This window comes from Hippocampus comes, unplaced genomic scaffold (genome assembly GCF_001891065.2).
Source record: "Hippocampus comes isolate QL1 unplaced genomic scaffold, H_comes_QL1_v1.1 scaffold230, whole genome shotgun sequence".
NCBI lineage: Eukaryota > Metazoa > Chordata > Actinopteri > Syngnathiformes > Syngnathidae > Hippocampus > Hippocampus comes.
In genome coordinates, this window is record NW_017837215.1 from 80,212 (window position 1) to 93,305 (window position 13,094).

Sequence of the window (13,094 nt, forward strand, 5' to 3'; positions counted from 1 at the left end):
CAAGTGACCCACTGTCCAATTCCACCCGCCACGCTCGTCTCTCGTCTGCATTTCGTCTTCTCACTCCAATTCCAATACGTGCGGCTTTGTTCATTTCCCATCCTGCGTGAATGACAGACCCTCCTCCAACATCACACATATCAAATGAGGGATGTGACAAGGGCAGATGATGTGAAAGGAGCGAGACGAGAGTCCTATTTACCACGCGTCTACCCCCACCGCGACGAATTACGCAGAGGCAGGGAGTAGCTGACGAGGGTCAGTTGTTGGTTGCTCTTTGGGTCGGCCGTATGCATCTGCCGCGCTTGCCCAATCTATTTGCTCCGTTGCCTACTTGGCATCGGCCTGTCCGTATGTTTGTCGGTTTGCCTCCTGGCTTCTCCTCTGCTTGTCTCTACTGCCTCTGCTTAAACAGGGGCTTCCTCGGCTGCTGTGGTTTCACATGTCAACCTGGCCTGCTGCGCGAGACAGGCGAGAGCACCCGCGCTGCGTACACCTCAACTAAGAAACATCGAGGCATCCATACAAATAGACATCCAACTCTTGACATGCACACACACAAACAAACATGCACATGTACAATGCAGTGAACAGTAGGGGTGGGCATGTTCTTCCTTGGCTCCCCAAAATATTTATATATCTTAATACAGACAGACTAATACATACATTTTAACTTTTACAATATTACACAATTAGATTCTAATAGAAGATGTCATTACATTTGCAAACATATTAAAAGAATGGTGAAACCTAACTCACAGGAACTAGTATGAGGTTTAGCTATGTTATTAGTGACTAAAGCACTTCTAGCCTAATGAAACAAAAATAAAAGAATTTCTTTTTTGAGGACTATTAGCAGTTATTGCAGTGATTGCCACACTAATTTTACCAAGGAACCGACAGTTCACTTTCCACCTGTAACGAGGTGGGAGTAAGTTCTTGGTGACGGCATCTGCAGCTTTACAGAAGCCATAGACTTTTTCTTTTCAAGCCTCTTCCATCAAATTTCATACCACTCATTTACTTAATGTCACCTTTAAGACGAACAATATGTGCTCGTTTTGTTTCATGAGGTGCTTCCGTTACGTGTGGAAAATCTGAAAAATGTCAAAATGCCAAACATTTGTGTTGATTATTGCCCCGGACGATAATCAGTCTATCACTATAACATACATATACTACGAAAAATGCATCATTTTTCTTTTGATTACAACATCATTTAATGCAACCTGTTTAGAGCGACCTTATCTTACCTCCACAAAACGAAACAAGGATTCAAATGGATATTTTTCCTTGTCAGCCGGCTTGAGACAGTTGACATTCTAAGTACTTTTAGCAACGGATGTGTTCAATGTCGTTTTTCAGGACGATTAAGCCCTTCAATTTTTAAAAAGTCTAATTTCAGACAGTGTTGCTTAATACTGACAAATGACTTATTTAGCCGGCAAACAAAGTCAAGCTGAATCAATGACAAGCAGTTCTGATGGGCGAGAACTTCATTTTGGCTCTATTGCTTCAAAGCATCGCGGATTACACAACATAGTAAGACATGCAAGAACGGTGGTCACCAATGTGGCACGGGTAGCCCGCAGGGCTTCTAAAAATAGCTCACCAGTGATAGTACATTGTGGTTTTTAATGACTGCTGTTGAAGTGTTCGTTTCAAAATGCAAACACTGGCAGAGATTTATAAGGGGAAAAAAAACGTGTTGCATTCAGGGACGTAGTGACTTGAGGGCTGGGGTCGGGGAGGGGTTTACGGCTGCCGTAATGAGCCAAAAATGTTATTGTCCGTTTGGGGTGGCGGGTGGAAGCTGCAAGCTGTGACCATCATGCGGCTAAATGTCAGAAATAGACTGGCCCTTTGGTAGAATCCTGGAATTCACCTCAAATTCTCTAGCACGCCCCCTGGTTGCATATAAAACATATCCATTTCCTTCCTAAGTATTCTGAGACAACATTAACATGATCAGTGTGTCAAACTATGACACATACTAATTAATGTTAGTTAAGGTCATTTGAAGAAATGTGTTATTTCAGACGTGTAGCCCTCGGCACTCATCAGGCAGGACCCAAGAAGTCGCATTCACTTTCAAAAATGGTTGATGCCCCTTGTACCAGATGTACAATAATCCATACAATCAACAACATAAATTAAACCAACTGTCAAACTGATTTCTCCGGGTAGCCATCGTCCACAGAGACATCTGCATCAAGAAAGCCAAACAAAACACTTTCTTTCAAAGTTCAGAGTTGTGAGAGGTGAAACTTCCAAAGACTGAGATGCGCAGCGGCTGAAGAACAAATTTTCCCGAAGCCGCTTTGCCGCCGTCACGGCAACTCTGGCCGCCTCACTTGCCACCAAGTCTGACATATGTGCTGAAAAACTGAAAGTGGAACGGACAAACATATCGGTAAGAAATCTCAACGCATTGCTGGATTTGTCAGATCGTTGACATCGGGGCAACAAATTCAGCAAGTCTCTGCCCACACTGTATACCGAACAGTAGCCCCCCCTCACCACCACCCCCTGAATGCTCAGGTTACCCGCTGCGAGAAAGACAGACCCTGGTGTGAGTCATGCCTACATGCTCTCATACGCAGGTCTTTGATATTCAGAGAGAGGGCTCCTTGTCATGGATTCCAAACCAGCCAGGGGCCAGGATCTGGTGTGGTGTGAGTGTGTGGGTGTTCGCCCGCTTCAAACAGTCAGGAGTATGTGAAGGAGAGAGGTGGGGAGCTTTCAAGAGACAACCAAGTTCAAGAACGTGAAAATAGAGGAGGATAGACCGAATGAAAAGTCAATTCCAAACATGATTCAGTAACGCGAGGATGCTGCAGTTGGGAAGTCGGGGATTCATATTTTTTCACATGGAAGCTTTCCAAGGCAGAACTTTTTTAGTGTTGGTGACGGTTTTGCTTCGACGAGGATTATTGAACTAAAGTGTTTTCCGTGCAATTTTGATGCAATGCCGAGCCAAAAAATGTGAAATGCAAAACTAAAATTCAAATAGTTGTACTAATCTTACTTAAACCACAACGCGTTTTTTATTTTCAAGTCCACTGATTGTGATCCCTCACGGGTAAATTCAATTTACACACTGAAGTAAATGTTTCCATAGTTGTGTGATTCCCTCTCGCACATAGATTTGTCAACAAATAGTATATTTTAGACATTTATTGCATCGATATCATGAAAGCGTTTGTTTTTGCCACGGGGCAAAGAGAATAGAGAAAGACTCCAGTTATGACCTTTTCAGTATATCTCTCATACATATTAACCTGGTATGTAAAACGCAAAGGTGTGGGGGCGAGCTGGACTGGAAATGATTGTCCTTCAGGGACAAGTGTTGGGGGTGTGTTTGTGTGTGTGGAGGGGGAGGAGCAGAGCTGTTTTAGCTTCAGTGGAGAAATGATCCATCGGTAGAATGGCAGGTGAAATAAAGGACTTCTGTCATTCATTGTGTTTCGTTTATTTCATCGGACTATCGTCAAAACAGACGGGAATGTTTTGGAAATGCGAATTGATAGAGGAATACGAACATCAATCAGACATTTCTGACATGTATGTAGTTTGTTTGTTTGTTTTTTTTCAACAATTAATAATTTTAAAAAAAGGATACGAAGGGATGAACAGAGCATTTCTGACCATGAGAGGACGTCCCCTATCGGTCATGCATCCAGAAAAGAATTATTCATACCTTTAAGAAGGGGCGAGTAAACGCAGCAAAGCAAGAAACACGGGTACAATATGCTATTTCAAAATCCAAAATAGATACGGTTACTATAAATGGCAGCCGTGGCAGATACTGGTTTAGTTTTGTTTTGGAGGTGTTGAAATCCAAAGCGAAATTTGTCACGATGACAAATGTAGACGTTGCGACCATTTATTTTTAAAAGAACACCACCACCGATGGTTTCTCATTAAGTAGCATGTTTTCGTTCGACTGACTGGCTTCATCCGAGTACCTGGATCGCGTTGACTGTTTGAAATCTATCGTCAACGCAAAACGTTTGCTGCAGATCCTGCAGATCTTTGAGCGATAAGATCATTAAGATGGCTGAGCAAAGGGACGCAGTAGACTAATATTGACATTTCCTACTTTTAGATGGTTTAACATTTGGATAAAACAAAATAAATGCCTTTCAGTGTTTAGAATCTCAAAGGAATGGTGAGATGGGATGTTTGTTCTGTGCGGTTTATATAAACGCTGAGGAATATGAGGTCATTTTAAGGACCATACGCTCCCCGTGGTGCTTCCATATTCCAAGATGATAATGTCGCCACGCATACAGAGACACTTTCGAGTGATGCCATCATCAAATGGCTTCCCATCAGTTGCAGATTTGAGCACTGTTTGAGCTCTCCTCAAATGTCCCAAGTATAGAGCAGGCTGGACTTTACTGCCATCGCCGCTCCTTGCGCTTTTTTTCTTTCTCAAGTGGAAACATCCCATTACTTACAGGCCAGAATTTGCAAGGACACCTTCCATGTGGAACTGACTCGCCCAAACAGTGTCCCTTCTCCCTCATTGGGCACATGATGTACAAACACTGCTGAACATTTCCAACCCCCTCTCCCCCCAAAAGTATGTACTTTGTGTTGTTTTTTTTTCCCCAAACCGTTTTCAACAACACAATGAGCTCATTTTTTTAAATAGCCATAATATGTCTAGAACATGAACGAATTGGCTCCAAAAGACATTTTTACAATGTACGAAGGCTTTGACGATACACACACACACACACACACACACACCCGCGATTCACGATGTGTACTTTAAATGCTTCTTATCTATAATGTTCAGTGGCAGCGTGACTGATTGGTTTGCAGGGTTCACAAGCAAACGCACAACCAGTCCAGCTGGCAATTGAGAATTCCGAAGATGCGACTAATTAAAAGCTATTACGTTTGCTAAGGCAAACAAGTGGGTTTAGGATTGCTTTAGCGGCGTTACAAAAAAAAAAAAAAAAAAACTGTACGGCTTCTGATCGGTAATGCTTTTTTTTGGATTATCAAAGCTATGACAAACGGCAGCCAAGCGGCGGATCAAAACTTCAAATTGTATTTTGCTGTTATACATTTGGCCTTTGGTGGAACATCGAGACAACATTATTCATGTGGATATGCTCGCATGGTGATTGTCTTGTGGCCAGGTCGATGCAAAATATTGTCGTCGCTATAAAACGTAGGACATTGTCACTTTACGACATTTTACATGTATGAGTGGCTTTTCTCTTTTAAAACTAAACAAATATGATGAAACTGTTATTGATTTATATATTTTGGCCTGGTTTATTGAATCAATACGTGACTAGACAATAGCAGCTTTAAAGTTCCATTATATCACGAGCATGACTAAATCTATATCTTTCAGTTCATAGTCTTTCAGTCCTTGTAATATGTCATATTTTGGCTGGGGAGATTAATAAGAAAAAAAAACCCTTCCGAGTATTTAAAAGGTTTGACAAAAAAACATGCTCTGAAGTTATGATTGCAAAAGAAATCAATAAAACAGAATTACTTCTGTATCTCCCGAGTTATTGTACGATTCTACAGGGGCACGATATTACTGATAATATTACTGAAGGTAACTGAAAGCTACCTTTCTTTCTTTTTTTTTTTTTTTTAATTATTTTTGGGAAATTTTAAAGCAAAGTTGCAAAAGGTCTAAACCTCATCATTTCTGTGAATCGAGTACTGTATTTCCCAAACCACCTAATCTAAATATATCTTAATTTCCACGATAAGCGGAGCAGTCAAAGATTATTTGTAAGTTAAGTCCATATTTATTAGGATAAACCCTTCGAGATGTATCATCTCGTTCTCCTCCTCAGAGCAGTAATTGGGTGGTCGTATCGGGAAGCCAGAGTGAGAAACTGAGGACAAAGACAAAATTCCTCCCTCCTGTTGTCAGCTTGTGCATTAAGAAAAAAAAGGGCCTCTTGGCGAACACCAACTTGAGTCCATTTTAATCGAACACTGATTTTTCATCACGGTCGATGTGCTGTTGAGGATGTTGTAACCACTCCAATTTCCCCTTAAAGGCCTTTTGATGATAATACGTCACATACACAAACTGAAGCGATACCTTAAAAGAAAACAGCTTGAGTGGCTACATCCCACCAGAAGACCAACAGATGACGCATATTTGGTCCACAGAGGTAAGACTGAAGTGGACGTCGGTACGGCACAGAGAAAAGGTTGGGAGTGTCTTGCTGAGCGGCGCCCTAATTTTAATGATTAATAAGGACACCACAGTGACAGAAGGGGAAGCGCTCCTGAGAGTACCGCTTGGGTGGTACATGCAAACAAAAGTGATACGGGGTGTTTGACCGCCACACTAAAGGGTCACTCATTCATATCCGAGCCAGCGTTGACCTCCTGCACTTCCGCGGCCCACCAGAGGACACGGAAGGAGAAGGGTGGGCTGCCCTACACATGCATCGCCCTCACGACTTGGGTGAATTTCTGTCGGCATCAATTATTCAAGGACCATCTTAGATAACACTCACAGGGAGGATGGATGAGGTCTATTTCTGTACAGTACTTCATAAAGATGAAGACAGGAAGCATTTTTTACTTTATGTGCCGGTGCTTCAAGAAAGAGAATAACCAGCAGTCTCCGCCGCGACTCTTTGCAACCAAGGCAACACTGAAGGGTCCTTTGAAAAATGCTCTCAACACTCTCCACATCCTTTCCTTTTTGCACACATTTCCACATGTCAGCACTTTGTAGATGTGAGGGCCTCGCTTATTTCCTGCACACGAGAGGACATTTATCTTAGGTGTTATCAGGAGGACCTCTTGTAAAGGTGACAAAAGCCTCCGAAAAGGCCTAAAGCCCGGGCCGGGGGCGGTTCTCGAACACATGCCCCGAGCCCAAATACTCTGATCTTACTGGGATTCACGCAAGACTCACAAGGATTCAAGGATGTCGTTCTTCACAGCTTTATGCAATCATTCCCTACGAGGCTGAATGGAGGTGACGTGTAAAGAACATGTCAAGGTGCATCGCATCATAGACCAACAGTGGCCATGTAAGTCTGGGCAGGCGTGAGCTAATATATATGAACCACAACTTTTAGAGAGAGAGACGCGGTTTTAGCTTTAATTGGAATGCTCGCACTCTCTTTTGTATCATATTGGTTCTGTAAAAAAAAAAAAAAAAAAAAAAGAATCCTTTCCTTTATGTTATCCTACAATGAAACAGCAATGTGTTTGGTTGTGGGTATTGTTCACGCATTTGACGCATGCATGAGCAACATTTTTTTTTTTCTTCCAAAGCCTTTTCTCATTAGTTGTTGCGGCAAAATGCAAAGGAAAATGGACCTTATGCATTTTTTATGGCTAATTACCCATTATTAATACAGTATAATTGTCATTGTCACATTCATATTTCTCCTCAGAAACAGACAGCGATTTGGACTATCATTAGGCTTTAGAATGGCTGTAGCGCATACATATTAGTTTGTAAACAATGGCTATAAAAATTCTCATCCTGTATATTGCACTACGCACAGGTAGGGGACAAATGGCAAACCCTTTGCTTATTATCTTAGGGTAGATAAAAAAAAAAAAAATCTTGGGCATTTATATTCAAGCCTTGAGTGTAGAGGTATAAAAATGTCAACAGTGTGCTCCAACTAAATGTCACAGGATGTGACAGACTATCTTTTATACAATAATTTCAAAAACACTTTAGATATCCGCCTGAAAACAGAATGGGATGCAGCACTGAAGCATAGAGGGGTGAACACCGGGGTCATGTGTGACCCGGACTGGTCCCTGGTGAACAAGGTTCTACTACACTGGTCCTGTCCGTCAGACAGCCACTCAGTCTGTCAAGTTGTGGAAAAGGCCAGGGAGGGAAATGGAAAAGGGGAGGGACACTTTGAGAAAAGCCACAATGAAAGGCAGTAAGTATTCCCTTCAGTCAATCACAATCCACACAGCTGCTCAAAGATATTGCACCCACAAAAGTCTGACAATTTATTCTTCAACACAAAATTTTCAGGAAAAATATGCTGGGCAGAAACTTGAGCAATGGCAGTTCAATGAATCTGTCAAGAACAAACTCCACAAATGATGAACACAGAACCAGTAATAATAAATAAGACGAGATTGGGGGTGCTGGTGAAATTTGCCCTGTCCTAAAAAAAAAAAAAAAAAAAAAAAAAAACACCATTTATGAATCTATTTGAAAGAAACGTTGCCTGATGTGAACTATGATTCACAATAAAGAGCTGTCAGAAGTCCTAAAATTAAGAATTGTTAAGGTGCATGAAACTGGAAAAGGTCACAAAATTATCTCTGAAAGCCTTAATGTACCTGTACGTCAGTCCACGGTAAGACAGATTGTCGACAAATGGATAATGGTTAAGTATCGCGGTTGCTCTTCTGGGGAGCGGCCGTCCTGTAGACATGATGCAAGAGGATAGCTCAGAATGCATAAGAAGGTGGGGGGGGAGGGGGGGGGAGTCCTAGCGTGGCAATTTAAGAATCAAGGTCTCAGCATACCAAGTCCACTTGTGTTGTCAGGCGGTCAGCTGAGTGTCTGTGAATGCAGTCGGTTCGGTAACATCTCTGAGGACAATTCTACAAAAGTTAAATACTACACAAGAATGTCTCAACATCTGAACACTGTTGAACTGAAACAGTTTATAAAGATCAATGTCCATTCATGTTGAGATGTGTTGCTCCACCAATATTAAAGTTATTTTCTTACCACAATTCATAAATTTGTCTCATCAGAATCAGAATCATCTTTATTGGCCACGTATGTGGAACACACAAGGAATTTGTCTGCGGTAGTACAGGCTGCATGATGAAAATCAAACAATACCTGCAAATGGGGGTTTTCTAGGGACCGTCGGTTGTTCCCGACTTTTCCAGAATGACATGTCGGATACACTGAGCGCAATATAAAGGGATAACCTATATTCACCAAACATTGGGACAACACTACAAAATGGCCGACTAGCTCACTATGTAGGACATTATATAGTGGATTGGGAATAATTCAAGCCCAAGCTTCAGTCTGGCATTATCCATTTCTTTTCTGAGTTTTTTCTTTTGACAACACTCGTTTGACACAGTGAATAAAAGTTTTATATTTGTGACATGAGCCTCGAACTGGTTAATACAATTAACGCGCTAAGGAAACAATTGCGCCAACGTCCTGGGACGGATTGTTCTCGACTGTGGTGGAGGGGCACTCAGAGCCATGATGCAGAGGATTGCTTACTCTAAAATCATCATTTAACGACAGGACAAGTGTGCTTTGAGTGCTGTGAGATGACCAAGCTCCAAGTGTAAATAAAACAAGCGCCACAGGAGCCTGCGGAAGGCGTTAATCCCCAACTAATGAACTCAGTCTCTGCTAGCACCATCCCTGGACATCTTCACGTTTGTGTGTCCCTGTGAATGTGTGTGTGTGTGTGTTTGGGATTCCGGAAGAGGGACAGGCTCCAGTCTCCTGTCTCTCAGCCTGACAGGCACAACTCAGTCACACAATTTCACGCTTTGTGGCCAGTACACACCACTACTTTCCCATCCCCGAAACCCACAGAACCACAGGGGGTGCGTGCAAGTGAGCCAGTCTCTCTCACACACACACACACACACACACACACACACACACACACACACACACACACACACACACACACACACACACACACACACACACACACAAACACACTGCTATTAATAGTTGGGTAATAAAAAAGGAACAAATCAAATATTAATCCCTCAATGCCCAACTGGACTTGGAAAAAAAAAAAGAGTGGACTTACCATTTTATTATTGATTTCATGAAAATGAATTTCACAGACTTTCTCAACGATGTCTTCACTCTCAAAAGTTATGAAACCGAACCCTGTGCAGAGAGAAGCAGATGGTAGGGAGGGAGAAAAGGGGGACAGGAAGTTAGTCACAACTTCAGGGGAAATGCACAACAAGGTAGATCGTTACAGTGAGTCAGCCCCGCGGAGCACATCTTTGTGGTGAGTGGGCTCGGGCTTGGAAAGGAACAAGACATTGTCCTTTTTAAATCAGGAGGAGGATGAAATCTGCCCCGATATTAGGGGGAAACCCAGAAACTCTCCCGCAAAGAAAAGATGGGGAAACTGCACAAAGCTCCTTTAATGAGATTCAGGAAGCCAGTTTTCAGCAGCTGAATTTCATTACATGTATTTTGTGTGTGTTTTTCTTCTGTTATTGAGCTCTCACAGCAATAGCAGACACCGTCTTGATGTTAATGCAGGCTCCGTTGGCATTGACGGGAGGATTTTCGAGCCAAATTTATAGCACGAAGGCACAACGTCTCTTTCAACACATGTTCGAGAGTCCCGATGCTCTGTGCCTCGTGAACACAAGCGGAATGTGATGCTCTCTTCTCTATTTCGATGGCGATACACAAAGCAATCTGGCTTCTATACAAGCAGGGGTTGAAAGGAAAACCGATGTTCTATTACTTTTGCAAAGGAGGAAACGACACAAAAGGGAAAAGAGTTAGTGGATAAAGCAGCAAGAGTGACTGAAAAGGAGATGAGTTTCTTTTCAAAGAGGCCAAGGCCAGACGATGAAATCAAACCAACTCTGCTGGAGATTTCACAGCAAACACACCGCCGCTCTAACTGGCATGCTCCACGGGAAACACCATCAAATTATTACCATGGGATGTCAGATTGAGGTAATAAGAGGCAAAATCTACTGAGTGTGAAAATGATAGCTGGAAACTTACTGGACCCGAGTATACTACCACACTGTAGTCAGCGAGAGCTGTCACAAAAAATGCACTCTTGACAAGATGCTGCTGCTCAGTTTTGCTTTATATAGCGTCGTGAAATTTGAACGCCCCAAAGGATTGTGCGGTTCGGAAATCTACCAAATTCTCGGAAATCATCAGGGCAGGCAGCACAGATTTAGCTAATGCTCAGCGACCGTGTCAGAGATGAAAGTGGACTTCCCTGAAAATTCCGGGGGAAAAAAAAACACACTTGGCCGATCACGCATGAATTAGTTTACACAAAACGCTATTCAAATATTCGACATTCAATGATTAATCTTCCTTTTGTGTGCACACGTGCACCCTTTGTGGCTTCCGTTCTCGCCGAAATTTCGAAATCTCCGAGATATGGCGAGGCCATGAGAATGCGAGGCGGGGGTGTTACTGTTGTGGCGACGCCACTCGAGCAAAGCGCGCCTCAGCAGTCGATAGTCCGCTACTTTCTGCTGTGCAACCGATGTCACACACGACATACGACAACAGCTGAGCTAAGCTAGCCGAGACGACACGACGCTCGAATTCGGACGGACACGATTTTCTGCCAATTTGTGTTTCCCTTTTTGTCCAAATATATTTTTTACGACAACAACTGTCTCGTCCACGGCGTCTTTTATTCGTTCTGCTGGTGTGTTTATAAAGAGACGAAAATCTCTTTACTGTTACTAGTGTTAGTGCCTCGACATGGCTACGCTCGTGAAAGCAAAACAACGAATTCAAACGCGTGTTTGTTCAATGTCGTCAACTAATATCCGGATTAATTTTAGGCAATTTTTCCTCAATTTTCTGGAGAAATTTTCATGAAAATTTGAAAATCCGGAATTCCGGGAAAATCCGGAGGACTTTCATCACTGCCGTGTGAATGGCTGTTTCTAAGGGTAGACGTGATCTGCGAATGCCTTGTGAGCAGTCCAGGGTGAAGTCTGCCTTTTACCCAAAGTCACCCGGGATAGACCCCAGCTCCTTGCAAGCCTGAACATCCCATTCAGTCAGGTGTCAAACTCCCAGCTGTGGGTCACATCTGGCCCGCCACAGCAAGCGTTAAATGCTGGTAGTTTAACAAGTCTTTGCTACTCTCAGAAACACATACTTCCCGAAAGCTGCAAAAGACCAGAGTGTCATTAATAACATGAACATTTTAAGTCAAGGTGCCAGATTCACCAGCAGCAAAAGCAGAACAACGCGAACTGACACCACTTGAACAATTTCACCGTGCCTGTACAAAATGACACATTAAAGAGGTACGATCACACAGTGAAATGTGATAATTGTAACTCAAGGCAAAGCATTCTGGGAAATGCTTCCTCCTCCGATTGTATAACGCGACACAAAATATGGTTAATACTGCCACGTGAAGTCCCGTTGATGAACAAAGTCGACTCGCATTCATTCCGTAGTGTAGCACAAAGCAGCAGGTGGCTTGACTTCCTGGCATGCCTTGTGACATTTATTAAAAAAGCTGTAAAAACATGATGGTGTTGTGGCATGACCATCATGACAGTTTTTGAATCGATACGTAACGTAATTTCCTGACTTTAACAAAAAACACCCAACTGATTAAAACCCACAAAAGCTAAAAGTAGCCAATAAAACAAATGTGTACATAGATTGGCCGTTTCATATTAATAGCCACTGTTCTTTCACGTAATAACATATATTTGCAAAGAAAAAAGTCCACAGATGGATTTCTGAAAACTTTTATTTATCTTGAATCTCAGTTTTTAAATAATTGAATGTCGGATTTTGTAAAACATTTAGGGTACCGTATGGTGTAAATAAAGCACTCTATGAATATGCGAGTCTTTATTTAATAATTAGGGCAATTTCTTCTCTGGGTAACCCTCAAAATACATCATATTAATTTACGGATCCATCCATCCATCTCTCTCTCTCTCTCTCTCTCTCTCTCTCTCTCTCTCTCTGTGTGTGTGTATATATATATATAAAAACACGTGCGTGTTTGTATGTGTGTCTTGCCGGCCACACTGAATACATTTAATCGATATAATTACCAAAATCATTTTACACTCAAAATTCCGAACGCAGTTTTTTTTTTTTTTTCATCATTCAAACTAGAATAAACTTGCATTCGATTTTCGTTCATGCACATCATTTCCGGTTGGTGCCACGCAACCAACGAGGCGGTAAGGAAGACATGAGACGATACAATGCAAATGGTTACTGCACTTGTGTTATTGTTCTTATTATTTTTATTATTAGTAGTAATAGAAATAGTAGTAGTAGTAGTAGTTCTAGTAGATGTAGTAGCATTGCTTTATCCCATTTCATATCAAACGGTGTTCCT

The 13,094-nt window shown here is 42.1% G+C and overlaps 1 protein-coding gene across 2 annotated transcripts in view; it reads right to left on the reverse strand.

The window, feature by feature from the left end:
* LOC109508953 (RNA-binding protein Musashi homolog 2) overlaps positions 1-13,094 on the reverse strand; it is a 228,647-nt gene that overhangs the window by 53,969 nt on the left and 161,584 nt on the right. For both annotated transcript variants that reach the window (XM_019858880.1, XM_019858878.1), the window contains one exon: positions 9,798-9,880. In XM_019858880.1, coding sequence (XP_019714439.1) covers positions 9,798-9,880 — 83 coding nt within the window. The remainder of the gene's footprint in view (positions 1-9,797; positions 9,881-13,094) is intronic.